At 36.5% G+C, this 27968-nt stretch overlaps 1 protein-coding gene across 9 annotated transcripts in view; it reads right to left on the reverse strand.

The window, feature by feature from the left end:
- The window catches only part of ROBO2 (roundabout guidance receptor 2), a 474209-nt gene that overhangs the window by 85021 nt on the left and 361220 nt on the right, over nucleotides 1-27968 (reverse strand). For all 9 annotated transcript variants that reach the window (XM_074813504.1, XM_074813479.1, XM_074813487.1 and 6 more), the window contains exons 7-13: nucleotides 25555-25679; nucleotides 20803-20974; nucleotides 14311-14516; nucleotides 10202-10283; nucleotides 9344-9509; nucleotides 7489-7655; nucleotides 3000-3121 (exon numbers count right to left, since the gene is read on the reverse strand). In XM_074813504.1, the coding sequence (XP_074669605.1) occupies nucleotides 3000-3121; nucleotides 7489-7655; nucleotides 9344-9509; nucleotides 10202-10283; nucleotides 14311-14516; nucleotides 20803-20974; nucleotides 25555-25679 (1040 nt within the window). The remainder of the gene's footprint in view (nucleotides 1-2999; nucleotides 3122-7488; nucleotides 7656-9343; nucleotides 9510-10201; nucleotides 10284-14310; nucleotides 14517-20802; nucleotides 20975-25554; nucleotides 25680-27968) is intronic.

Below are 27968 nucleotides of genomic sequence, written 5' to 3' on the forward strand. Positions count from 1 at the left end.
ACACCAGAAGACTATCTAAAGGATGTGACTCCTGAAGCTTCCAGTGAAGTACATTCATTTAAAATCAGTGTCAAATTAAAAGACAGAGGTAAATAAATTATCCTTCTGCTGGGTAGCCTCCTAGAAGGCAGTCAGAATTTCAAAGCAACCATTCTTCTGCCATACTGAAGAACTGTCTTTTATTCCTGCTTGTGCCACAGGGCTCCTTTGTAAAGCTAGGAAACTTTACATCTGGCCACTAATGAAACTCAGTTTAATGCCCAGTGAGGCTAGAAGTGCTGAACTATAGTAGAGGTCAGCTAAAAAAGTGCTTGGAGTACACCATATGCTGTTGCAATGCAAAATGTTTTGATAAAAGTAAAAATAAATCAGGCCCAAGCTTTAAAATTAGCCATTTGATAACAGTGGGCATATCTGATTCCGTAAGTCTCATCAGCAATAAATATCTCTGTATCTCACCTCTGTATGTGCAAAGTCAGGATAATGACACATTTTATCATTGTGATGTTAAAATTCAGTATTATTTGTGAAGCACCCAAATGTTACGGTTCAGAGCATGACAGATAAGCAAGCGTGTGAGACAAACTAATAATTTTTTATTCAATGCGAGGTTTCAATGGTATGAATTTAATAAGACCTGGCACCACACAGTGAATAAAGATAAAAAGAAATGTTGAATAGCTCCACGAAGAAGAGATCCTGTATGTAACCAGATAATTACAGCTACACTTTAATACCTATGCACAAGAGGAATATGTTTAAGTGACAGTAAAAACTTAACTTCTGACATTCTACTTCCTTTTTTTTTTTTTAACTGACTTTATAGGCCTGTCCTTCTTTTAAAATGTATGTGTATATTTTAAAATTGCAACATAGTAGCAGAGAACTATTTCTGAAATTTTAAACTCAAATTTGAAAAAGAGAGAAAGTAAAACCAAAACAATCTCAGAAAGAAAGGAGACATTGCTGTTAATTTGCTGGGAGTCAGAATGCCAGAAACTCAGTAATCAAGGACATTCCTTGGCATTTACTCTTTGAACTGCAGAAAGTCAACACAGACTTATGACTCTCATGGCACTTCTGTCCTTTTGTATGATAGCTACACTGTCTAACCATTTTATATTAATAGTGTGGACTTTATTGTCTGGCTAGAGTGGCTTTTTTCCTAGACACTATGGTTAATTAATTGGTTTTGTTCTGGTTGCTGGAAAGTTTCTAATTAGCTGTTCCAGAGATCTTTTTTTGTGTCTTTCAACCCTTGGGCAATTCCGAAACGTCTCTACAGAGGCCTGTATGCTTGTCAGGTGGCACAAGGTCACTGCTTTGAGGAATCTTCCCAATAAGCTGATATCCATAGCATCCCTAACAATTTACCTTTACCTTACCATGTTTTCTTCACTGATTACTTGTTCAGGGGGGGAAAACTCTTTTAGATAGATGGAGAGAAAGAGATATATACACACACATACACACCCATATACATATACATACCCCCACCCATAAATACATACATATATATTTCATTATAATATAACGATATTGGTTACATTGCATACAACTGAATTCTGTTTATATTGGGGGTTCATTTTATAGTATATGCTAAATCAAGTGCAAGCCTATGAAACTGTATTCCTGGCAGCTGTCACAACCAAGAAAGGACTTGAAAGAGCACCACACAAGTGTGATCCAGGTTTAGAGTTACTGGCTGTTAACTTCCAGAGTTTCTAAACTACTGACCCATCTTCTTGGGCAAAGGTCTCCTTGGGCAAAAGGGTTTGCTACAAAGGTTAGTCAGCCTGTCCTGCAGTAATGTAGTTGAAACAGACAGCATTTTTAGAAAGGCAAGCTGCATGTTGACATCATCAATGGCAAAAGGCAATGACACATTTTCTAAATAATCTTCTAAAACAGACAAATTTGTGGGTTTCTGTATTTATTCTAATCTGTCCCCTGACCATTGAAATCTGTCAGAACAAGGATGGTGCATAAGGCCCTGTAAATATGCCCGAGTTGTGCAAAAACAACAGTAATCCTTATAATACAAAATCTATCACCACACTTCTTATCTCCTGTTGTATAATCCCCTGTACACATTAACCTCTTAGCAATATTACATGTAGAAGAAAAACCCTGAGTACTGTGAATATCCCTTTAGCAGAATTAATCCTATACAATACAACTGTTTTAGTGATGTGCAGTGCAGTACTATTTCCACCCATGACATTCCTTCCTCTGAGGCAGATGCCCTAAGAGCAAAGCACTCTTTTCTGGTGCACAGTGCCCTGGAAACTCTCTCCTTCTACAGTTACAAATCCTTTCCTTCAAGCCTCAGGAAGGGAAGCATAGCATTTTGAAAGCAAAACACTACATCAGAAATTCTACCCAGTAGTTTGACCCCTCAAATAGACACGTTGTTAAGTACTGCCAAAAAGATTCTGGTCTTCTATAATGAAAGGATATCCACTGGTTGTGGGTAAGCTTATGCTAGAAAACCAGATGCTACAGAGTGGATCAGGCATCAGCACCACGTGCTTCTGACTTCACTCCAAGTGCCCTAGAAGAAAGCTATTTTTGTATTTTAGGGTCACCAAATAATAGGGTATTGTCAGAGGTCCCTGTGCCTTGAAGTGGAAAGTGCTTTTTTATACAACAATTTCATGTTGATATTTAACTTTGATTATTTTTTGACATGCACAGTAATGAGTCCACAGATCAATTATCCTTTAGATTATGGTGTTAAGCATATTCATTTTTATAATATTTTTCTAGTCAGACAGCTAGCTCACTTTGAGCTGAACACTGAAGACTTTGAACCTGCCTGACTTGCAAGAGAAAATAAAAAGATCGTTTCATTACCACATATATACGCCTGTATAACGTTAATTTATCAGAGCGCTCACATTGGGGTCAGGACTGGATTTTTTCAGGGTAGTAAAACACTGAAGGGATAAATAGGCAAAATTAAAGTACTGTTAAGGTAATAATAAAAGAACCCTTACTGTCCAGGTGACTTGAACCGTCGTGGGTGTCAGCACAACAGGATTATGAAGTCGTACAATGACATCTCCCAGTTCTTTCTGCACTTGCCTGTGATCCACACCTTGCGCTGGTGGGCTGATATCTGCCAGGTCAGGCACACACATGAAAGTATTATTTTAACAGGAAGACTTACATGGCACCAATAAGAATTACTGAATAGCTTAATGACCTGATTTAAACACCCTTTATAGTAATGCTTTTAAAACAATACAGTACTGAGGTCTAAATATGAACTCCAAAGCATATCCAGTAATGCAAATAAACCATTCACCTTTAGCTGCTCAGAAAAGAATGAAATATAAAGATGTTTAAATGAGTATTCAGACTCAATGGCAAAGTTTTCTCAGATCTGGTAAGTGATGCGAGAGATGCAATATTCACTAGTTCCAAAATACTCAGACAATAATAATGTTGCCCAGATGTCTGGAACCAAATTGGTCAGTATAATTGAAGAAAATGAACAGATTTTTTTTTTGTTTTATTTTCTTAGAGCATGCATGACATTAAGTCATTATAAGTTTCCAAACTTTCACTAAGCTTCCCCTCACCACATACCATGCACACAAGAAACTGAACACTAAAAATAGCATTTTCTTCTGCAAAGCAAATTTTCCCTTTACAGATACAGATAATGAAATCTAGTGCAAATATGAAAAAAGAAGTACTTTATGAAGCCAAACTGATTTTGATCTAATAAAAAGTCAACAAAAACACTCTACCACAAAAATTTTCTCTTCAAGATTATGTCAAAGATTCCTTCAAAGTGTGTGTGGAAATTATTTTTTCTAGTCAAAATCTGAAGGAATTTGATCATTTAATATACATCTATGGAAAACTGTGAATCCATCTCAAGCACCACATGCGGCCCTAGTGCCTAGTCCTTAGGGACCACATTTGGGTTATGCCATTGTGTTAAACTGAATGAAGCTGTATTACCTTTGCTAAATAGGAACTGAAAATACAAAATATGTGTCAGAAAATGGAGAAGGAGATATGCAATTTGTCTCTTTAGTGATAGTTCCTGGAAATCATAATTTTCTGTTACATTACACCAAAAGGAGAATGTTGGGCTACAGCTATCACCTAGCTAATATATCACCATAGTACGCCCCTTCCCTCCAACTCAGACTGAAGTGAAGGTACTTGCTAGGAGCCAGTAAAGTCTGGATCCCTTCAATGGATCCTTCAAGGATCTTACAACACCATTCTTAGTCAACAGTTACAGAAGCCCTTACTGTGTCAGTTGTCTATGTGGAATGAATAATGCCTGTTAGAAATAAACATACTGATTATTTCTGCTGGAATTTGCTTCTAATTTTTCCAGAAGAGGGGATTTGGAACATGAGCACAGATTGTATTCAGTTCTGCTTGGTTTTCCCATGGGATTCACTAGCCAAAGACACTTTCCCTCTTTTTGGATCAACATCATGTCCTTGTAAAGAGAATACATACATAAAAGTGTTTTTTCCCCCTCTGATGGTCTTAGATATGGGAGTATGCAGCATGTGATTCCTTTTTATCTTCTAAGTATTAAGAAGAAATATTAGTGCTCTTAAAAATAAAACATTTTAATATAACAATTGAGTTTGAATCATATGCCTCAGATTTTGAAATAAAGTAGTTTTTGATCATCAATATTTCAGCTTCATAATTCTGGATTGTTATGGGTTCTGAGCCAGCAATAAACAATATTGCCACAGGCTTCTACTGATGAAATGAAAATGGTTCCATGGATCAACAAATGGAATATAATCCAAATATGGATGTCAGCGAAGGAGATTGTCTAGCAAATTATGCCTATTCAAAGTGACCAAGAAACAGAGAGATATAATAAAATAAATCTGTAAGGCAGCAGCTCAGACTGGTTTACAGGATGATAATTTATGCTGTTATCCACAAAAAGCTATGATCCTTGGTACAAAATACCTACAAATACCCACAGTTACATTTTAGGTTAAGTTATCCTGTGGTATACAACCAACAAAGTACCTACATTTCCTCAGGAGAAAAGACATTTATACGTAGTGTGTTTGTATGAATTGCATTTCATCATTTTAATGGGACATGTGTCCAGAAGTAAGGGAACAACATGGGTGAATAACAGTAAGAAGTATCAAGACATACATGTGGAATTCTGTTTTCTGGTATGTACACGTGGAAACATATGCATATGTGATGCTCACAGTGTAATGCCTTGTAATGTCATTTTCACGTTACTAGGAGACTCCTGGTGGAAAAGCAGTTGATCTGCCTATAAGTACTGGAATAATAAAAACATGACTCAAGCAAAACTGGATCAAGAAGCTATATTCTTATCACAATTAAGAGGTTTCTAAAATTAAATTGGTTATATATTTTCTCTAACCTCTCTTTTAACAGCTTCCAGTGAACTTACTATTAGTTGCTAGTAATTTCAATTCCAGGGATAGGATTATATATAGTTTCTTTAAAGTGTTTTTTAATATATGGTTTGGTCTATTAATAATCCAAACAAGAAATCAACTCCTTTCTTAGAGTATTTACTGATTTCTCTGTCCTTATTTGGTGTAAGTCATGTAAGGTAAATCTTTTGAAAGTGCTTGATTGTCTACTTGTAGTCCACTGGTGAAGATATACATAAAATCCAATCACATGTATTTGCTATACTTAATATTATGAAATTAAATGCTCAGCTATTAAAGCTACCACAGACACCTGTTGCAAAGTAATATTATATAGCACTGTTATAGCTGCTTTTTTCTTCCTCTGTGGCCACTGTGAATAGGCTTTCTACTGTATGTCATCTTCTTCTGTGAGCTGAATTGAATTCAGGCATAATTAGAAATCACATCAAAACATTATGTTAATTTTCAATTGATTTTATGATTTAATTCTATTAAACTGCAGGCTTGCAAAGAAGCTATAAATCCTGTACATGTCTCAGTGTGCTTGACTGCTAAACAGGTTCTGGAAATGGAAGCTGCAACACATGCTGTAGCTAATTAAAAGACATGTTTTTACTGAAATCAAATTGCTTGTCAGTATGTCAGATAAAAAGTCTATACTTGACACTCAAATGCCAAACAAAGTTGTTTTTTTAACTAGGTGATAAGTTATGCAGACTAAAAGACTGGTGTAATGAAAAGCATGAGTCGCCCTATAATAATGGGAGAGTAAGAAAGGGAAGAAAACTTGTGATAATCCATGGATAGTCGAGCCATGAAGTCCCTGCCCAACTCACTCCTTCATCTTTTCAGAAAGAAGCTCTGTTTCTCCTTTTACAGCAGTGATTACTACTTTTAGGGGATAATTATTAAGGACAGATTTATTCAGGAATAGACTGGGAAGACAGAGGCTGGAGGTGATGGTTATATGATAAATAAATACGACCCTACTCTTGTTTCTCTCTTTCCATCTAGGACCAGCAAAGGACCCAAAGGACCCAAAAGACCTACACATGCTGGAGGCTGACACAGAATGCACTCTCCATGCACACTTTATAACTTCCATAAATAGAGACAGAAGATCTTATTCTAAATTAACTATGCGAGGAGCTATTACTTTGGATTCAAAAAAATCATGATTCCAAAAAATTATTAATTCCTGTATTCCAACCCATTTAACATAGTACTACATTCTTGAAAGAAGTATTCAAGCAATGTGTCGTCAAAGCTAAAGAAGTCCATGCTGTGAAGAGAAATTTGTTTGTGGCAGTTATACACAGTTAGAGCTTGATGTAATGTGAACAGAATTCAATAGTCAGTTCAATAGCAATGAAGGATCACAGCTATCAATTATATCACCACCCTGTAAATGAGGGATTTCACTTCAGCCTTCCCTCTTGCTTCATGCAGTGGATTAATATAATAATTCAGAAATCTATGTATATAAATAGAAGATCCATACTTTTCTCAGAACAACTTCAAAACATTCTTAGCATGCAGATGCCTTAATTTACATGAATTCTCTACATAAACACTGGACCAGATTAATCAATACACTACAGATATTTTATGCAATTCTTTTGATTAAAACTAATGCTAAACATGGTGCCTGTCATAAGCACTTGTTATTATAGTATATCCCTATTACAATAATGGAGAAGAAGTGAGGACACGGAGAGAAAAGACACTGAGGAGAGCATGGTATTCAGACCACTTTTCAGAAAGGTTTGGTTAACTCACATTACTTTCAATAGAAACCAGACATCAAGGAACACACCAAGTCTAAGTGAACTGCAAACCAAAAGGTCTACAATGTGCAAAGGACTAAAGAGCTAACCTATCTCTCCTAAACTCCAGATTGATACAGCAAACATTGGACTATTTTTGACCTTTATTGGTTAAGCTCCATTCATGATTCATTCTGTCAGAGCGCTAAAGCCAAATGGCCAGACTGACTTATTGGTCAACTCTCAGTTACTTCCTCCTATTTTAGCTCAAGCACATAACCCTTAATATTTACTATTACCTTGTGTTCGGACAGGATCTGACATAGGGCTGGGATCACTCAGACCTTGTGAGTTGATAGCTCTCACCATAAACAGGTAGATTGTATTGGGGCGCAGTGCTCTCACAGTGTAGAGAGTGGTCTTCACGTGGTTAGCCACCGTTTGCCAACTATTGCTCACAGATTGACTGCAATGAGAAGAGGGTTGAAGATTATAGACTAAGGCAAGGGAAAAATAAAGAAGTGAAAGGACCTGCTTTTGTAACCCTATATCAAGTCTAAGTACAGGAAAAAGTAGTAACAGCAGAGTAAAAATAAAAAATATTTGCTTCAGTTAACTCATCAAGACAGGATAAAAAACCCCCACAACTGTCAAAAGTAAAAGCTTTTGCTATTTCTCTAAAATAAATGCCTACAAAAGGAAAGTGTGGAAAGCTGTAAAGTAAATTTGAATGATAAATAAGCCACTCTTGAACATAAATCTTAGAAAAGAAAATCCTGTTAAAAGAAAAATTTTCTATACTGCTAAGTAAATTATGTCAATAAATTGTCACTGGAAGAAAAGTATTCTCCTTGAACTAAATTCATAGTCAAAGTTACAAAAAAAACCTTCTGAAAACATGCTTGTCAATGATGGAAACCATATGACTATTTCTTCTGTCACTACATTTCCATTGGACATTATTATAATTAGATTACAATCCACTGTATGAAGAGGTTTCAAGTGTGATTGTTAAAACAGTTTTTAATGAAAATGCCTGGCTTTTGCTAAAGTTATTGATGGGATGCCATTAAAGCTTATCTAGGCTGAAATATCACAAAAGTTTAAAGAGAAAATTTTATTGTGCTTTGTTGTATAGCATTGATTAAAAAATTCTTTAAATATATTAAAAGGAAAAATAAAATGGAAAGCTGTGAGTTTCATGTTGTTTCAATTATTTCATTCATGTAATGCATAAAAGGTAAATTCCAGAACAAAATCAATAATCTGCACATACAGTTATGCTGTTTGCATATTAACATAGCAGGATAAAGCATTATTGCTATAACTTCTTCAATTTGCATGCAAACGATTTTCACAAATTCTTGTATAAATTTTAATTAAAAGATGAACTAAATTATTTGTCATTTGTTGAACATCTTGATTAAGGAAAACATTTAAGAATATGCACATTTTTAAGCCAAAGCATGTATTACTGATACATGTGAGAGGTATGGCTGATGCTTAAACAAACTTGCTGAATTGGAGCCCAGGAGTTCTTTCGTATTGTGTATTAATTGCTGCTGGGTGGAAGGGAGCAGCTGGATTCTCTTAGTCTCACGTTGCAGGATGAAATCCCAAATTATCAACACTAGTTTCTTTAGTTAAAAGTTTTAATCTATCTAAAACAGTAAAAAATAGAAATTTAAAGTGCTTTGACTCTTTAATAGGTGTTGCTTTAACAAGAACAGCAATTAAAGTATGCAGAGAGGCTTCAGGATTATCCATTTATTTTCAGATTATTTGTACTATATAGTCAAGATAACACTGGTCCAAATGATTTGACCTGCAGAATTCCCACAGGAGACTCACTGATCGTCAATGCCAAGGGAAAAGTAACAGATAATGACTGCATTGTCCTGTTATATTCCTGTTGACCTGAAGAAATACTTAGATGGTCCTCTAATTAATCACTTAGAAAAAAGTGATAAATTAAAAAAAAAATCAATCTAAAAAATAAAAATCAATGCCTGCCATAGAAGTTGAGTCTTTTAATGAACTTCTAATGATATGTGTAGAGTCAAAAAGAACACCACAATACCAGGAGAACAGCTGGTACCAGGGTTTAAGCAAAATTAGAAAGGAAGGAGATTAAAAGTGGAATAATTCACATACCTAAAAGCCTCAATGATATATGCACTAGCTGGTAGGCTTCCAGGGGTCCCTGGTTGCCAGGACAGGGTGACACTGTTCTTAGTAACATCAGTGACCTGAGGTTTGGATGGTGGCCCAGGGAGGTCATTTATATCATAATTTTTACTGACTGTTGCTCCACCAGATTCTGTGAGGGGCAAATACAAAACAATTACTTTTTATCCTTGATTGTATAAATTTGATCAAAGTAGAAGATTAAAAGGAAAAACATGCCAAACATCTGCAAAATCAACATAACCAGTGTTCTTAATCTGTAAAGAACTAAGTCAACAATTGCATTACCATGGATATTTTTGGATGAAGAGCTATCATTCTTTAGGTACATTCTGAAAAAAAAAAAACCGCAAAACTCAAAAGTTATATAAAAAATATATATATAAGAAAGAATAACAAAAAAGCCCAGCTTTGCTGAAATTTACATAAAATATCAAAATCTTAGTTACTAGAATGCTGAGAAAGTTCCTATATCCAGATCAACTCTGGTACTCACAGAGAGCACATTAGACTTTGACAGGCCCTTGTGTAGGCTTGTCCAAGCCAATTACTGGACGAATCCATGGTTTCTTAATACTCCTGTTTAGAACAGTTCTAGCATACCGCTGTCACGGGGGACAAATACAGACTGTTTCAATGTCAATGGGCATTTAAAGATAATAGCAACAAAATGCAAGGCATGTGAGGGAACCCAGCCTTCCCACCTAAAACTTCTCCATCTCAATCCCAGAATTTCTAGAACAGATTATTTGACTCAGACTGCTCTAATATAGTGTACATTTTCATTTTGTGCCATCTGAAAAACAGCCCCTGGACATCACTTACCTGTCACCTCCAGCACAGCACTCCAAGATGTCTCCCCACTGGAACTTGTAGCAACGCAAGTGTAAGTCCCAGTATCGGACAGCTAGACATAAAAAACAGTTAAAGATAGTTTTAACAACCTTTTAGAATCAGCTGACTCAGTTTACTCTAATTTTCTTCTTCTAGATGTTTCTTGGTAAGAAGGACTTAGCCTACATTTTACACCAGACTAGAGGGCATCAGACATTTTCAAACAATCATTTAATGGTGGCTTATTTTTAGAGAACTATAATAACATTACCTGCTTCTAGTACTTTCCTAATTTTAATTTTCATACTGTTAATGGTACCAGTACAGCATGTAAGTGCTACACAATGCATGTTTTAGACAGTGTCAATCTTCGTATTGGTTACAACAAATGCAGGTGAAATCCGGTAACAATATAACAACAATTAACTTATTAGAGGATAAAATCTCACTGTTCGTTATCCCATGATGACCTAGAGATGCAGTTTCCCATGTCAGGAAGGCTGTTACATCATCAGACCCTTATGACAGATGAACCCATTTCTATAGAGGCCACCAGACATACAAATACTGCCGTTGAGACTTAACAGTGGTTATCTCTACACAGACAGTCCTCCAAGCAATTTTCAAATGGCAAAATTAAATCAGATCCTACACCATGCTTACCCTTCTTCTGTTCACATGGGATATTATTTCAGGCTTGCAAGGCACTTTGGTAGTAAAAAAAATGCATTTGTATAAAACTGTTGTGATTCACTATTGTGTCAGTCCATATATTTCAAATTTATTTGGGGAAACCATTTTGAATTATATTGTCAATATTAATCTCATTGCTGTATAAACTGTTCTACTGGAAAATTTGCCAAGTGTTTTGCTATTCCTTACTTAAACTTAATGTAAAGATTTCTGAGACAGGAACTAGTGAAGACTACAGAGATGGATGGAAAACGGTAACTTTACAAAGCACAGCATATACAGAGCAGCTCTCCTACCATTATGAATAAAGCATGGTAATCTGGAGATGGAAGCAGAAGGGGGAGAGTGCTGACCCTAGTGATAAAGGAAAAGAATTATATTCACCATCAGATGACTTGACGGAGATAGGACTGCATCCAAGAAGCTTTATTGGACTTTAAGGAATTGTAATGGGTTTTCTGCTAAATGCAGATTGACACTATAGCAAATGTGCTTATACCTCACTCTTCAAGAAGAATGTCAAGGCAAGTAAGTGAGATGGTCTTTAGATTACTTGTTGAAATATAATTTAATTGATTTTTAAATTTGTCATGTTTGAATTTTGTTGGTATTTTCTTCCGGTACACTGGGACTGCAGTGTACCACTCTTAGGGGCAGGAAGCAACTGATTAATGCCAGTTCAATTGTCTGAATGAACATAACTTGCATTTTAGAAGATGTTTTTCCACGAAATACAAGCAATAATTAAACCCCTCTGACAATGGCTCAGAGACCCAAAATATAGAGATACTGCTAATGAAATGAGAAAGACTCTTGAAAGCAGACAGATTTTCCAGAGGAGAGAGCCTCACAGCATTCTGAAGCAGTGTTTTATTTTGCTGCTTCTGAGCTTTTATTAAATATATAATTCTTCATTATGTGATAATGGAGAATATTTCTCAAGGCTACGGTTCTCAACTTCATTTGTGTACTACCGTGACAGATGGTGTATGGCATACTCCATGAAGTATGTGGTATACACAACAGAGTAACTTGCAGAGGGCAAACTCAACATATAAAGCAAGATGGAGATATGCTGCCTCTTGCAAGTTATGGTGAATTATCTAACTTCCAGACTGAGGATGGATTAGATACAGACATAATGTATTGCTAATTCAATTATTTATACTGGTTTTGTGCTATGGACAAAACAACAGGGGAGAAGAATGGAAAATCTTTGCTATTCAGTAAAATAAACAGTTTTCTTCCTTAGCTAATGCAGGTGTCTAAATCTTGTGTGGTACACTTCTGCGGAGCAGAAGTTGTCAGTGTTGACCTGCCTGAAAGGGTACCAAGTGAGTGACGTATGTGAGTTTTTAGTTGTCTTCCTCAGAGGAACTGGAATGACTGGCTTATCAGGAAAATCTTAGGTTCATGTTTATGACTGTAGCCCACGGTTTGCTAATTTGATTTATACACAGAAAAGAGTTACATAGCAGAAGAGGATAGTCTTAAAGGTTTGAATAGTAGTGGCTCATCTTTACCCATATCTTGAAACCCTTTGAATGCAATAGCGATTATTATTTGTGAGGGGAGGAGAAGGTGAGGACATGTAGGTGATAAATACTAATTTGCTTTGAACTTGCATATGTAAGTATACTTTGACATATTTTGTGGCTATTTTTTTGCTTAGGAAGTGTTGCTAGTCCTTGCTTAGGTAGACCTGAGAGAAAAGTTAAACATTACAGATTTAAATCCATATTTAATTCATAAAAATTGTAAGGTATGGGAGAAATCTGATTTTTCTGGTTGTGTGTGGTTTTTGTTCTTAAGTCTGAGTCAAACAGTGCACATTACTGCAATTGAGGGGTTTATAAAAAATGTCTTTCTAAGCCTTTAAGGAAAATTGGCTACTAGTGAATGAGCCACTTAAGGATCAATAAAAGCTCCGTGTCTTTCAAAACCACACTTACTACTAATACTGTTTTCTTCTCCCCTTGCAAGCAACTTTTTTTCCTTTTGTTTACAGACCTTGTGTCTCTAACAGCGAGATTAATGCACTGGCACGATTCAGAACCAATTTCATTGTTTGCATAGCTGCATGCAGACAGGTATCCCGGGAGCTTCTGCCTCATGGACACTCCACAGAAGCCCATCATCAATGCCTGAAAGTTTGTTTGAAATCACTAAGCTTCCACCTTTAATTGCTGCTTTCTAACACTACTGGGGAATCTTGACTATTCAAGCGCGCTCTTTAATCCAGCTCTACAGGAAAAATGCATTAACCTTCATGGCCTAAACCTGCCTTCAGCCCAGGGAGGAAGGATAAATTGTTTACTCAAGGAATGCTAGCATAAATTTTTTAATAAATTCCATTTTGTTCCAAGGAAGTTAACAATTCATCTATGATCACTGATGAGATGGTATCAGAAAACAAAACTGCTCTTTATGTCTTGTCCTCGATAGTGATGTTTATTGACATTTTTTTGGATGGCAAAGCTAAGTGCAGAAATTACTGCTGATAAAATTAAATGGTTTCTGAAATTGCCTTTAAGTTCTTGACAAATAATTACATTTACCTTACTATTTTTCCATATACATGCGTGTTCACATACACACAAACAAATAAGCATTTTTATCTTTGAACAGGAAAAAATTAAAAGCCCAAACAAAGATTAGTGATGCAATGTTTATGAACAAAAACTGACACTATGCCATTTGGAATATTGTAAGATTTCTTTGTACTTTTAAGATACCATATTATCTCATGTGTCAAAATGTAAATATTATGATAGGCATTTTGTTTTGAATAGAAGTCCCTCCGCACATGACTGCATGTATGTTACATTATTAGTTGTCTTCTCCCATCCGCAGCCTGATGGAACATCTCCAGCAAGCGTAACATCGGAATAAATCAGCCAGCTCAAGGCTGCCAACTCATTGATGGAGAAAGTGCATAGCCAAACCCTGATGAACTCCAGAATCACTTGCTAACACAATAGCTCCTTGGAAAATTATGATCAGGTGTTGAAAATGAACTGCTCTAAGTTTTAAGAGAGACAACAAGCCAATGGCTTCATGGTAAGACTGACTGAAAGATAATAAAGGCCTGCCCTTTTACATGTCTATCCACCCCTAACTTGTGTTTTATTGCAACATATGTAAGATTTTAGATATAAATTATATTTTTAGGAAATTCTAATAGAAATATCCGATGCTAGTTTGGCTCTTCTTTTATTTTTTACCCCCCTTCCCTGCACAATGTCAAAGAATGAAACAGGATGGGGATTTGGTGAGAATTTCATAGTAAAAGAGACAATTAGGTAAATTTTGAAGACAACAGACAGCAAAAAAAGCAGAGCTGCTTGAGGCACACACCAACAGCTCAAGACTAGCCATGTACTACTTGTTTTGTTATCACTACTCACCCTCAGAGTTTTAATCTGTAGTGTCCCCTGATCCTGTATGGATGTTCGAGGGTCTCGGCCCAGGAAGGTGAATCCTTCTTTTAACCAGCTGATGATAGGAAGGGGGTCGCCGGTTGCCTTGCACTTCAGCAAAGCTGTCCCATCCACTGCCAGTGTCTGATTGACTGGCCCCTGGAGGATGATGGGTGGAGGCCTATCTGTCAAGACTAAACAGTGACACACGCATTGGCATCCACACCTTTAATGATCCTCTGCTTGACCCAGTACCAATTTTAACAGACTGGTTTAAGTTAGCATCTAGAAGGTTAAAAACATTAATTTTGGAAGACCCACAGATACATGTTAGCAATTAACTGACATATTTGGAAAGCATTTTTGTAAGAATTTTATTTCACCACTGTGAGGTAACACCAAGATACATAAAATTCTGTTAGCAAAGATTATCAGACTCATTTTATTAAGATAGGATGAAAATTAAGACCTTGATCCAGAAAAGAATTGAGGTACATCTCTTATTTCTTCCAGTTTAGGAAAGCACTGAAAACACATGTTTAATGTCACACCAAAATATGCTTAATTGCTTACCTGATTTAGGTCCTAAAAGAGAAAATCTGTTAAAGTGAAACACCATAGCCATTCTAGCGTGGGTACCAACCACATATACCATACATGCTCCACTTGGAAGTTTTCATCAGCAAAATATCTCACAATAATACAAAATCTTTTTATAATCTGTGTGATCTAAATTACTGTACCACTCTTTCCAGTGAAGAAAAGTTCAAACTTAATCAAGCCATTCAACAGCTTACTTATCAAATAATTTCATCACCTTTTAAAGCCATGAACTATCTTTTTTTTTTTCCCCTAATAATTTACATATGCATGCTTGAAATACTGCTTAAAGGACTCTGTAACCAGTGACACAGTGCATGGCTGCATATAAACTTAATTCCATGACCAGGGGGATATCTTGAAGATGAGGTAAAATGCTCGTGTTTGCTTTTCTTGAAAGACCAATTTTTCACAAATAATTCTGCTGTTGAGCCTATTCTCTGAGCCATCTGTTAAACAGCAAAACATAACTCTTTGTTTCTAAAGAATGTGTTTGCACAAAATTAATGTGAAATACTTGAATATGAACAAGGCTATGACTCTTGCATAAAATCAGTATAACAGAAATGAGAATTCATTTTTATATATTTACCTGCCACACTGCTGCTGTTTTAAATCTTTGAACAGCTGAAGACTTATACGAATTCGTATTGTAACAGGCAGGATTAGTTCCTAAACCAGTGTAAGTTAGCCTGCCTGCACTGATGTCAGCTGACTTTGAATCATTTATTCTAGCTGAGAATCTGTTTCTGTCCATATACAACACCTAACTCTAACAGTGAAGTGAAAATAAATTATTGTGAAGCAATATGGTTTCTGTTGTATTTGAGCTGTTTGAGATGAAAACCTCTGGAAGCTTCAACAGACCGAAAGTGCTTTCACTGTGCTATTTAATAAATAAAAATTGTTAAGGACATGTTAGTGGTACGTTTTATACCTAAAATAATTGTTTCTGGAATTGTAATGTTGCAAAAATACTAACCACCTTCTTTTGTTAACAAGATACACAAAGGTTAGAATAATTAGTATTAGTAGCATCTTGGAGTGTGAGTTCACATTTATTGAAACTGAAAATAGAAAGTCAATACAGATTATTTATTAACACCAGAATGTGAAAGCTATTTGGGAAATTCTGAAACATCACCCACTGAACTCAGAGATAGGACACAAAATAGTATGTTACAAGAAAAGAGAAAATGTAATGCATTTTCACCCTGATATGATTTTTTGTCTCATTAAGGTCCCTTATGACTACACAGTTCAGCCATTTGGTGAAATAAGAATTGATCTCAGCTCGTATGTACTATCAGCATACCTGCAGCACAAGTATATTCAAATGAAAACTTAGCTGTGTAAATTTTCCTTTAGATTTAACATAAAATAGCAAATCCCAGTTTTACAGGTAGGTAAAAATTAAGGAAAAAATTATTTAAATTGCTAACTATTCCATTGCATTTATTTGCTGCATCTAATTGCCTTTCATATGTGTAGCAATGTAGGTATTTTCAAAACCTACTGCATTACAGATATTGTTCTTTGGCATGTAATTAGTTTTTTTACAGCCCAAATGAGGAGCTCATAATCCTTTAAATAGCCTTGATCAATAGTGTAATTGAAAGTCTCCTAGCCAGAAGGAATCTTCATTTTCAAGGGTGTTATGGGTGAAAGACCACTACAGGTTTCCATGACACTAAGGCTAAAGGTTAAATGAACACTTAGGGTTTCCACTGATCTGTGAACGACTGTATTGTCTTCACAACTATGACTTGTAAATCTCCTCTAAAACGTGTATACGTGCTTGTATTCCAACTACATAGGTCTCCTCATTAATAAGGAACCAAAACTCGGTTAGAGGTTTGAAAAGATATATCATAAGCACTCTGAAGAATGGAGAGATAGTGAAAAATATCCACAAAAAGGCTGGGAGTTTTGTTAGGTTTTTTAACAATATTTTACTCTTTTATTTAATTTTTACATCATTTTCTCCTAGCAGGAAACTTTTATATCCATTCCACAGAAACATTTTGTGAGACTAAAATGTACTTGCATAATAAAAGAGAAGTTGATTTCAAAACTAATTTAATTTTAAAAAATGGTTTTGAAACTATTTGCCAGCAACCAAATATGCACATATTCTGGTACCTGAAAAATTATCAGATTCCTTTTGTGATAAAATGCAGCTTAAATTTTGAGCAGAGTATCAGAAAAGAACAAATACTATTTGTTAATGAACAGCTTATTCACTACAAATGCAATTTGGATCAACAGAAATCCTGTTTAAATTGTGGTGGAATTTGGTAAATTACAACGGGAAATTAAAATAAGAGAATGACAAAATGCAGTCTTTACTTTGGCACTTCCAAACTCAACATTTCAAAAGCTTTCCTGGTGAATTAGTGGGGAAAATTAGACACAAGTCATGAAATTCTCATGATGAACACTGATATGATAGGGCAGGGTACTCTCCTGAGAGGTGGAAAAGCAGAGAGCAATCCTTCCTCTGTCTTTTTTGCTGAAGGGCTTCACAGGATGCTGTGAAGTTGTTCTGAATCTCTCCTGTCTGAAACTGTCACACTTGCTATAAAACATGTAACATACATTTGATGAAGGATAGGAATCACGGTGGCCAGACTTGCAGATGAGTAAACTGTGAGTGATATTAAATTCTTCCAGGAGGATTTAGGAGAGACATACCCCAGAATAATCAATAGACCTATACTAAAAGAATTGCAGAGGAGTTTGGGAAATATGCCTTAAGTGTCTATTCCAAATCAATGGAGAGAGAGCTGTTGAGATATGCTGCTAACTCCTCTTTTTTTCTTCATCTGTTCTGCATTATCCTTATAGGCTCAGTCTTTTGCTTTCATTCAAAAGCCCAGAAACATGATCTTTTTAATGAATTTAATAACGTTAAACCAGTTCATTCTTATGTTGCCAGAAAAATCTACAGTGGGAGGTTAAGCTTGCTCCCCCATCCTAATACTCACCCTAAACAGCAACTGCTGGGTAAACTGGGCAAAGTAGGCTGATCCGTAAGTTGAGCATGCAGTAGTAAAAATTCTTAGTAATAAATATTAATAATGACTAGATAAGGAGAAATTAAGATCTTCTCCAAAATATTCTGTGCATGACGGATAAATTTATGGAACAAATTACTAATTGTAAACTATTCTTTTTATCTTGAGCACAGACATAGTTAGATGGAAGCATATGGTTTATTTGCATGATCTGTCATTTTAATACTGAGCTGCATATTCCCTTCTTGAGTTTGAGAGGATTGCTAAGATTGTCTCAATTTTTAAAATTATTTTGCTTTTCCAGATGTGTGTTAGACAGTGGATTATACGATAGCCTTTCAAGAAAATACAAGATTTGAATTTCAAATACTCTGAAGGCTCTTAGCACAGTCCATAATCAGCAAAATTATCACTCAACTCAGCACATTTCATCACAGCTAGTAATCTCTTCTCATGTGAACACTTGAGTTAAAAATATTTCCAGTAAAGACTTGTAAGTGCAAAAATGTAACAACTGAAACACTGCTATATATGGTATAATTAAGCACTTGTTTTTCTGCACATGACATATGTTTTCATTCTGTATTGGAACTTCAATTGGATCTAAATTACTCTGGATCAAACAAAAATGTGTTCAAAATGAAAAAGATGGCTCGCCACTATTATTAAATCATTAACCAAACAGAAAAATTCTGGGCTATGAAGTAAAACTGAAATCACCAGCCAAAAACTAGAACACTAATGCTTAAGTATATAGCTAGCATGCACAGTATTTATCTTTTATTATATTTTAAAAACCATTAAATTAGATTTCCCTACTGATAAAGATCATTAGCTTCCATAACTTCTGCTCAGCATCAACCAAAACAGATTATTTAGACATTTATGGTTAACTTCCTAACTGAAAGCAATTAAAGAAATATCTATGATCTAATGGTACATTTATTTATATAATCTCAGTTCTACAATATTGTTTTGGCACTTTTCTTCTGACCTCACCTGGCCTTTGACTCAAGGATGAAATGGTATTTCTATAAAGCAACCTTGTATTATTTCATAATGATCATGCTGACAGTGAGTTCTGGAAAGCATTTGAAGAACGCAGGCCTTGCATTCCTTGAGCAGCAGAGCCACCAGCTAATGCTTTCTCTAGCAATGAGGAATGCACACTGCCTTTAATCAGAATTAATTGTAGATGAGCTTGCATTTTAGCAGGGACCCTTTTGCGAGCTTTCTGTTGACTTGTTAAATAAACTAACGAAAATTCCAAAGAGGTCAATTAGGATTTATTTCTCTTCCCCCACCTCCCCGAAACAGATAAAGATGGGCCACAAGCCTTGTCTGTTGAAAGAAAGAATTTCTCATCTCTAATATCCTTGAACCTGATTTGATCCACTCAGCCCCTGTTGCAGTAAATCTGTACAGCATCAGCAGGTGCAACCATTAACAGCTCAATGTCCTCTTAGCCAATGTTTGTGTGTTCTATTTATTCCAATCACAGTCATGGCACTGCATCAGGCAGCTCTATGGACAGATATTAAAATATACTGCCTTTCCATTAATTTTAAATGAACTTTTAATCTACATTTAAATTTGAATTGAATGAAAATGCATCATTTTGTCATAGACCATGAGAGAAAGGACTTAAAGAGATTGCAGAGCAAAAGTTAGCCTTTAGTCTCCAGAAACTACAGAAGAGCAATGTGCTTGTAAAGATGCAACGATAAGGCAGAAATTATTTCCCCTTGTCATAAAAATATAGACAGCTTTTGGAAAACAAAGAAAAGGCATCAAATTAATGCTCAAACCTCTATAACATGAGCCTGAACCTCTCTACCTGTCACTTGTGATGAATATGCTCTTGTGAAAAGCCAGATTATTCAGAATTAGACATCTTTTCAAACTTTCATGGTGCAGGCAGGTCTCTAAGGGAACAGTAAAAGTAGACCTCTGCATATAACAACAGTTTTAATGGCAAAAATTCATCAAAGTCTGTCAGGAGATATTTAATGAGTCAGTTAAGATAAGGAATAATGATGCTGGGGAATGCCACAGTCTCCTAGTATAAGAGGAATTCTGTTGTTTTCTTCACTAACATTAAAGGATGCAAACTGCCTTCTATCCACAGTGGGATGAAGAGGGATATCAACAGGATTCCTGACATATGAAAATGACTCATGTTTGTAGATGGAGTTTCAAGGCAAGATAAATTTCAAACCCAAAATTTAGAAATGCAAAGCATCAAGACAGATCATCTTTTCCCTTCCTGAAACCTGTCCTCTACCTATGTATTTGCATGGCTCTTTTCACACCTAATCATACTGAGAAATTCTTAGAACATACCTCTGAGATAGGTGCCTTATTCACAGAGGGACTAACGGGCTACACGTTGTAGCTGTTCTAAACAAACAGTACTCCAGTAAGTTCAAGGCAACTGTTTTGATTTAATTGAGCTGAGAACACATCCCCAAACTAGCTGCCTAAGGTAATACTGAAGATTGGTGGGAACTGAGCCTCATTTTTCTGCTTTAATCACAAACCTTTTAATTCTTCACAATGCTTTTTTGCAGTCCTATCTTAGCTCTGGTGAACCAAGCAGCTTACTTTCTAACCAAGCCTACTCTAAGCTGGCTTGCCCATTGTTTGCATTGTTAAGGAACCTCTAGAAAGCAAGCAAAAGGCAACCTAGACGTTCATGCCTTTTTGATACCATAGAGAATTGCACAGAGACCCTTTTTCATTGTATTTTTTGTAGAAACTTGTCCAACTACTTGTATGAATTATGTGATCCCATATGCTTTTATTTACACTGTTTTAAAAATACTTTTGACAGGAAAAAACAATAGGAATTTCTATAGCTCACCATCAGTAACCTCCAGCTGAGCCTTTGCTAAAATGCTTCCAGCAACCGTCAGTGCTTGACAAATGTAGTAGCCTGCATCAGACCGCTGAATGTTGGTAATGGTGAGATCTCCGGTTGGTGACACTGAATACCTGCTGTTGGGTTGGAGAGGCTGGTTTGGGAAGAGTAGATTCTGCAAAGACAATGTATCTCACATCAATTCAAAGCACAAAAGCACCACTTTTCCTTCAGCTAGAGAGACGATTTTTCTTTAAAAGTACTATATATAAACTAGAAGAAAAAGTAAGTGTGGTTATGACTTTATGAACACATAGAGCTAGCTTTCCCTGCCTTGGGCAACTTGCAGTTTAAATTAGAAACAGCCCTTTGTCAGCACACAGTGGTGTGCTCTGACTGGGAGTATAGGTGAAGAGAAATTTTCCAACAATCACACTTGAGTGATTTGTATTTGTGACACATTCATCTCGACTCTGAATGTAATTGTAATAATAATCTTAGCTGGCTATCAAACCAGGAGGACACAATACTACAGTAGACATTAGAAAACTAGCAGAAAGAATCGAATCCTGGAGACTTGAGGGAGCATAGCACTATTGTTTGGCTGTGAATATGTTCTGGGCAAAGGAGAAAGAGCGTGGCACAGAAGGAAAGCTGGGAGGAAGATACAAACAGGTCATAAAGTAAGAGAAGCTGGCAGAGCATGAGAGCTTAAAGGAGAAGTAAAAGGAAATTAAAACCGAGATATACCAAAGGAGAAAAGCAGCATGGAGCCTTAAGGGTGAAGAGAAAGGGTATAAATCTGATGTGGAAATCATCAGAGAGAAAAAATAATTTCATGTAGGATAAGACATCAGTTAGCACAAAACAGGGAGATTAGCTTTTGCCTTTGGGCTGGATTGGAGAAAAGAGAGATGTCAATAAGAATAACTGGAACGGATGTAGTAGCCATTGCATATGATGAAGGACTGAATGAATCAATAATACAGAAAAAGACTGAAAAGGTTTTAGTGGTGAGGGCTGTGTTTTCAAGGAAAAAGTTATACCATCTGGCACAGCTCTTGATGTGAATAAAAAAGAACAGGAAAAGGGAGGCAATGTGAACAGAAAGGTCAGCAGCATGGCCCAATAAGACAGAAAGGGAAACAGATTAAACAATAATTAAACAGTAATTCCAGGAAAATAGGGTCTGGCTTTTATGTCAACTCTATGAAAAATACAGTTGTTTGTATCAGGAATATCCCAAAATGCTGTTACCATGCTGTGATAAGCTTTCAGTTATTACTGCAGTTCTGTATAGCTCTGCCGTGCTTTCCAGTGACAATTCCTTACTAACTTTTAAGCTTGTCTATATGGGCTAGAAAGAAAATCTAGAAGTATAGAGTAGGGTATTAAATGAATTTTCTGTAGATCTGCTTTTTCTGCAGTAGACCATAATGGTTTACAAAAAATGATTTGGAACTGACAAGCAACAAACTTGGATTTTAAAAAGTTGTGCTTTGAAGTGAAACTCACACCTTTATCTCTCTAGTTTTGGTGACAAAAGGAGAGAGATATGTCTTAAATAAGATCCAACACTCCAAGTATACTTATAATTGTATTAACCTACTAGGCTACTTGTCACCCTAGGGTGAGTCTTTCCCCTTACCCCCTTTCAATGTCAATCTTCAAGAAATTTTTCACAGCAAATTTTTCTTCAAAAATCAATATGCACCCAGTAAAACATGTCAGATTCAATAAGAAAAAAAGTGTGGTAATTCTGAAACAATTTCAGGCTACAGGGCTAAGTGGGTCTCAGAAGATTGCCCTGTTTTCCGAATTGCCTTGAAACTTTCAGAATAACCTCCGCCTGGCACAGATACCTACCGAATGAAGGTATTATGAAAACTCCACTAAATTTTATGAGAAAGCAGAGAATTTTGGTATGGTGGAGCTTGACTCTATTTATCACTCATTATGCAAAGTGTAAAAAGAAACACAACATAAAAGACAGTTCAAGGATCAAGCTCCTAATTCTTAAGAGGAAAAATATCAGAATCCTCTTTATCATTGCATTAGAAAGGGGAGGCTACCCTTCTTTTTATCTTCAGCATGGGCTTGTCTGTTCTGGAGAGGTACCACATCCCAGTGGATATTCCACACATCAGGAAGAGTTCATCAGTCTCATCATTCCTCCCTTCAAAGACCAGATAACTATGAATTATAACTTGTCCTAAATTACAGTACAACCCCTTTTAAAATGTTTTTACAATTTCACTGGTTTTAATTAGCTGTTGGGCTGCTCATCTGGGCACAACAGTGGCATGCTGGGTTGCAAACAGGGGGACCAGAGTCATCCCTGATATAATACCACTGAATTTATCTCAAGGAAGAATATAATCCAGAGAGTCTAAAGGTTACACATGCCCTGCCCTGGTGATTTCATTGGCGGGTGGCTGTTAGGCTCTGGGGAAAAGGCTACCGAGTACAAAGGACCAGCTGTTTATGCACAAGCTGGCACAAAAAATGACTCAGGAGGGAAGAGTTCCTCTCCCTTCCAGCTACTTGTGCTCAGAAACACAGGACTGAGTAATGGATTCACAATGAAAAATGCCCTACAATTACTGGAGTGGGCTAACATGACTACATAACATTGCTCTGAACACTAACAGTGGTGATGCAAACAGTTCCTCCAGTAAAAGCAGAAGCAAGCATTGTAAAGCCAAGCAACAACTTACAGCCAGGCATGCAAAGGTGAAGTAATGTAATTTGGCCAAAATACTGTCGTCCAGATTTGTAGGATGAAATACAGTATGTGGAAACTCACCTATTCTATGGCACCTAAGTGCAAAATCTGGAAAATTGTATACTCAGATGGTAACACTATCCTGTGTTACTTGACTGATGCTCAATTAAGATTAACGTGAAGGTGTAGTGAATCACACTGAGCTATGTTTCAAGGTTTGATTATAAACCATGTAGGTATCAATTTTTATGTTGCATTTATTTGCCAAAAAAGACCATTCTAACCCTCAGGGATCTGGTTCTCAATACGGTAATTAATTTTCCAGGTTTGTATTTAAACAGCTTCAACATGGTACAATCAGTAGGTAATAACATTCAATTAAAGACACAAGATGCATTTTCACCTTAAAATGTTTTTACCCTTGAAGTGATACCAATGGAGGAGGATAAAATAGAGTATTAACACTTTTCAATTACGCTAAATGACTTTAATCCTGCAAATGATGTCCTACTTTAATTAGAAGCTCTTCTCTTTATTACAGCATGATGGATGTCCACTTTATTAGATTCAAGTGTGACACTATAAGCTCACTTTACATAAACATTACCATGTTATTAAAATGCACTACAAGGAAGGGGTTTGAAATGTTTGTTAGCACATCAGTACTTCCTACTTTAATTTCAATATGCTATTCTACTTTCCCCTTGGAACACTTTTTGACTCACAATACTGTGCTTTTCCAGGGTGTGACTCCAGGAGGCTAGATCTGAAGTTCTCCAAACAATACACTGAGAGAAACACACTGAAGACTAAGCTTATAGTCACACAAGTTTACACTCATAAAGTAATAGTATTGTATCTTTGTAAGCCACAAATGCAACAGAGCACAAAACGCTGTCAGCCTTGGTCCTGTCATTCTGGACCAGTTATCTGACCTTGTGAGAAGGTGAAGGAGAAGCAGGTGGGGCAGAGCTGGAGATCTGTGGTTCAGTTCTTACCTCACGTTTTAACTGAGCTGGTATACACAATGCCTCCAGATTAGACAAAATGCACACCTGCACTGCACAGCACAGTGTAAGATACTTGAGTTAACTCACATATCGCTGTATGGGAAAAAGTAGCACAGGGCTCTGAAAAGACTAATCTAGCCAATGGAGAAGGGTACATAATATAGACAGACAGACAGCCATGACAGGCTTCATGAGGGAGCTGCAGAAGGCACTGTCCTTGGGCACCCATTTGTCCCTTTTAATCTCTTCTCAGGTGCAAAAGAGAATACAGAACATAGTTTACAGTGTTTAAATTTAACATACTAACATGAACTGCACGTTGAAAGTGAGAAGGCCTGACTTCTGCTGTAACATCATGCCAGTATAGTAACAGCAGTAAAAAAAATGTCATGGCATGACATTCAAATATTAAACTATAGAAGTTAGTATTGGCTGATGGCAACACTGACTGTTACTTCAGAAATTTCGCTTTCAAAAAATGACAGTAAGAATCAGGGAAATATTTCCAAAACCAGATTTGGAAATTTCCTGAGACAATTTTACTGAAGAAAGCATCTGCATGTTCAAAACCTATATCTGTATGCCCTATAAGAATATTCCAATGCAAATCAGCTTGCTAGATATATATCTGCTTGATCATGTCTAGACAGGTTGTGAACTGTAATTACTGACTGATTAGTTAAAAACTGAGTCATATCTTTTATATCTACTTATGTTCCTCTCACCCACCTGTTTGTTGGGGGCTTCAGACTTAAAAGTCTTTAAGATATATACTGTTGGCTTTCGATATGTTTACACAGCACCTAGCACAACTTAAATGGCCTTTGAGTTCTTCACAATATTAATATTTTTTAAAAACAGCAACAAAAATGTCAGTAGAGAATAGTGATAGTTTAAAAAACAAATTCCTGTGAAAGATTGAAAGAATCTGTGAAAGGTAGTATAAATAATTTTCTTAAAAATTTAACAATATATCTATTTAGAAAGTCTTGAAAGACTTATAGGGTGCTTATAACTTACCTGGCTTCCTTCTTTTTGCCAGAAAACAGCTGGCTGGGGATTTCCTTTAGTTTCACAAGGAAAAGTCACTGTTCGACCCTGGGCTACAATCTGGTCTCGTGGTCTCACCACAAACTGTGGGGGAGCTACAATGTAAGAAAAACCATGTATAAATTCAGGATATTTTGCAAGGGGGAGATAAGGAATATTGAAGGAAAGAGACAACATTATGGAGATTTTTTTTTTATGCCAGAGGACATAACACCAGAAACATTAATTAGTATAGACAGAACTAATATATAAACAAAAACAACAGCAACAAAAAGAGCAGCAATATCAGTATGTGACATCCCCAGTTAAAAAAAAAAAAAAAAAAAAAAAAAGGAAAGAAACCATACATGCTAGAGTAAATTCTGATGACAATAAATGCTTAAGGAGCAGCAGTCAGGTGTGTACAATGCCGGCTCTGGATGTATTCTACCTTTCGACTGGGCAGATATCAGCACTCTTATGCCCTCTACATTTCACAGAGTTTGTTGTGCTGGAGCTATAGTGTATTACAAGATATGAATTAGGATATACAGACTGCCTTTTTCAGTCTGCCCCTCTAGACTTTTAAAAATGCTTGAGAAAGGAGAGGAAGGTCTGGATGACAGCAGAAGGCCAGAAGTTCAAGAACTCCCTCCCTTCTCTTAGGGGTAGTGTGGTCAAGAATGGAGTGGGAAGGAGGACTTGCTGTAAAAAAGAACGATTGCTAAAACAACACAAACTTGGGAGATCCAGATTGTGTAAAGACAAGACAGAAGCAAGAGTTGAAGAGTTAGTGGGCAGCAGTGAGCGGCGAGTAAGAAGGAATAGGTATTCCAGGAGATCAGGAAGAGACAAGGAAAAGAAAAAAAGAGAAAGTGAAGTTAAAACAAGAAAGAAGAACCAGGACTGGATATGTTTTCAAGTAGATGGCATTAACAGTGTTCAGACATAGGGGATCAGGAAACACAGTCAGAAGTGAACAATTTCTAAAGGAGTTGTGTAGTTTGACTTGCCTGGGGGTACTGATGGAGAATAGAAAGTCAGTGCTTGGTGAGAATAAGAAGGGAGAGAAAAGGTGTAAATGTGCAGAAGGAAAGTGGGGAAGAAGGAGTGTTGAAGGATTTGAGAGAAAAAATTTGACATCAGCAACTATGTTGAGCATGATGTGACAAAGCAAATTACTATCTTATGCAGGACATGAAAACCCTCTAGTCTTGGTTCAACACTGCAGTTCACTGGAACTGGATTTATACTAGCTGGCATATCTTAAAAATGTAAGCAGTATCTCCAAATATTCTCATCAAAAGACTATCTAACTTTTGGGGCAGGCTAAAGAAGGGGACAAAATAGTGAAAGAAAAACCAACATTCATTTTCTTCTATTCAACTATTGGTTTGGTGGTTGTGGAGAGAGATGGTTTAGGAACACTAAGCTTTTAGGTAAACAGAATTTAAGTGTTTTAGAAAACCATATTTTCACCATTATAATTACAAACTATTTAATTAGGCACGAAGAGCAATCAAGACCCAGCTTCCGATTACACCTGCTGACAGCACAGACGCAAATCTGCTAACTGCATAGAAATGTATGCAGATCTGCTTTTTTTGAAACACACTTTGCAGTTATCTCATAAGGTACTTCCCAAGGCTTTACAGATCAGCAGGAGTCTAAAGAACACCAGTTGAACAGCACTGGTATAACGCACTCTTAAAACAAGAACTGTAAAGCACTTAATAAACATGAATCACCATCAGTTTAGAAGGCAGAGGGTAAGAACAACACAAAGAGTCATCCGTCTGCCTCACAGACCTAAACACAGGTTTTGGTGTCTCTGGAGAGAGAGGTGTCCACCCCTTCCCCAGGCCTCAGCAGATGTCAGTCTTCTGAAAGGGCAGGGATGAAGGGGTAGGTGCCTTGCTGCTGCCTGTTTATATGTTTTGGGGTTCCTGTAAGAGCATAGGTGTTGCTACACATACTCTAGGATCTGAACTCATGGTGTACTATTCCTAAAGTGCTGGAATGCAGCAAGTTACTTGTTTTTCACTCACCCGTGTTACCTAGCATATCTGTATACAATCCCTACAGGTGTCGTAAAACAGTAATGTGGTAACCAGTGTATGTGTTTGTTCATTCAATCATATGGGAAAGGAAAGAGAGAAAGACCCTTAAGCTTAGAAACTTCCATTCCTATAGACATACCTTACACTAAGGTATCTACCCTAAGGTATCTCTACAGTTCTGACTTAATAAAGGTCACTGAAGTATTTCAGAGATTGCTGCTCAGCCATAGAAGTTCATTGTCCAGGATATTAATACAGAATCAATAGCAACCTCAGGCAGAGCAGAGAGCAGAAAACCTCTAATCTCTTCAGGTGTTATATCTGCATTTGACAGGAACTATTCAT

This window comes from Strix aluco, chromosome 2 (assembly GCF_031877795.1).
Source record: "Strix aluco isolate bStrAlu1 chromosome 2, bStrAlu1.hap1, whole genome shotgun sequence".
Classification (NCBI taxonomy): domain Eukaryota; kingdom Metazoa; phylum Chordata; class Aves; order Strigiformes; family Strigidae; genus Strix; species Strix aluco.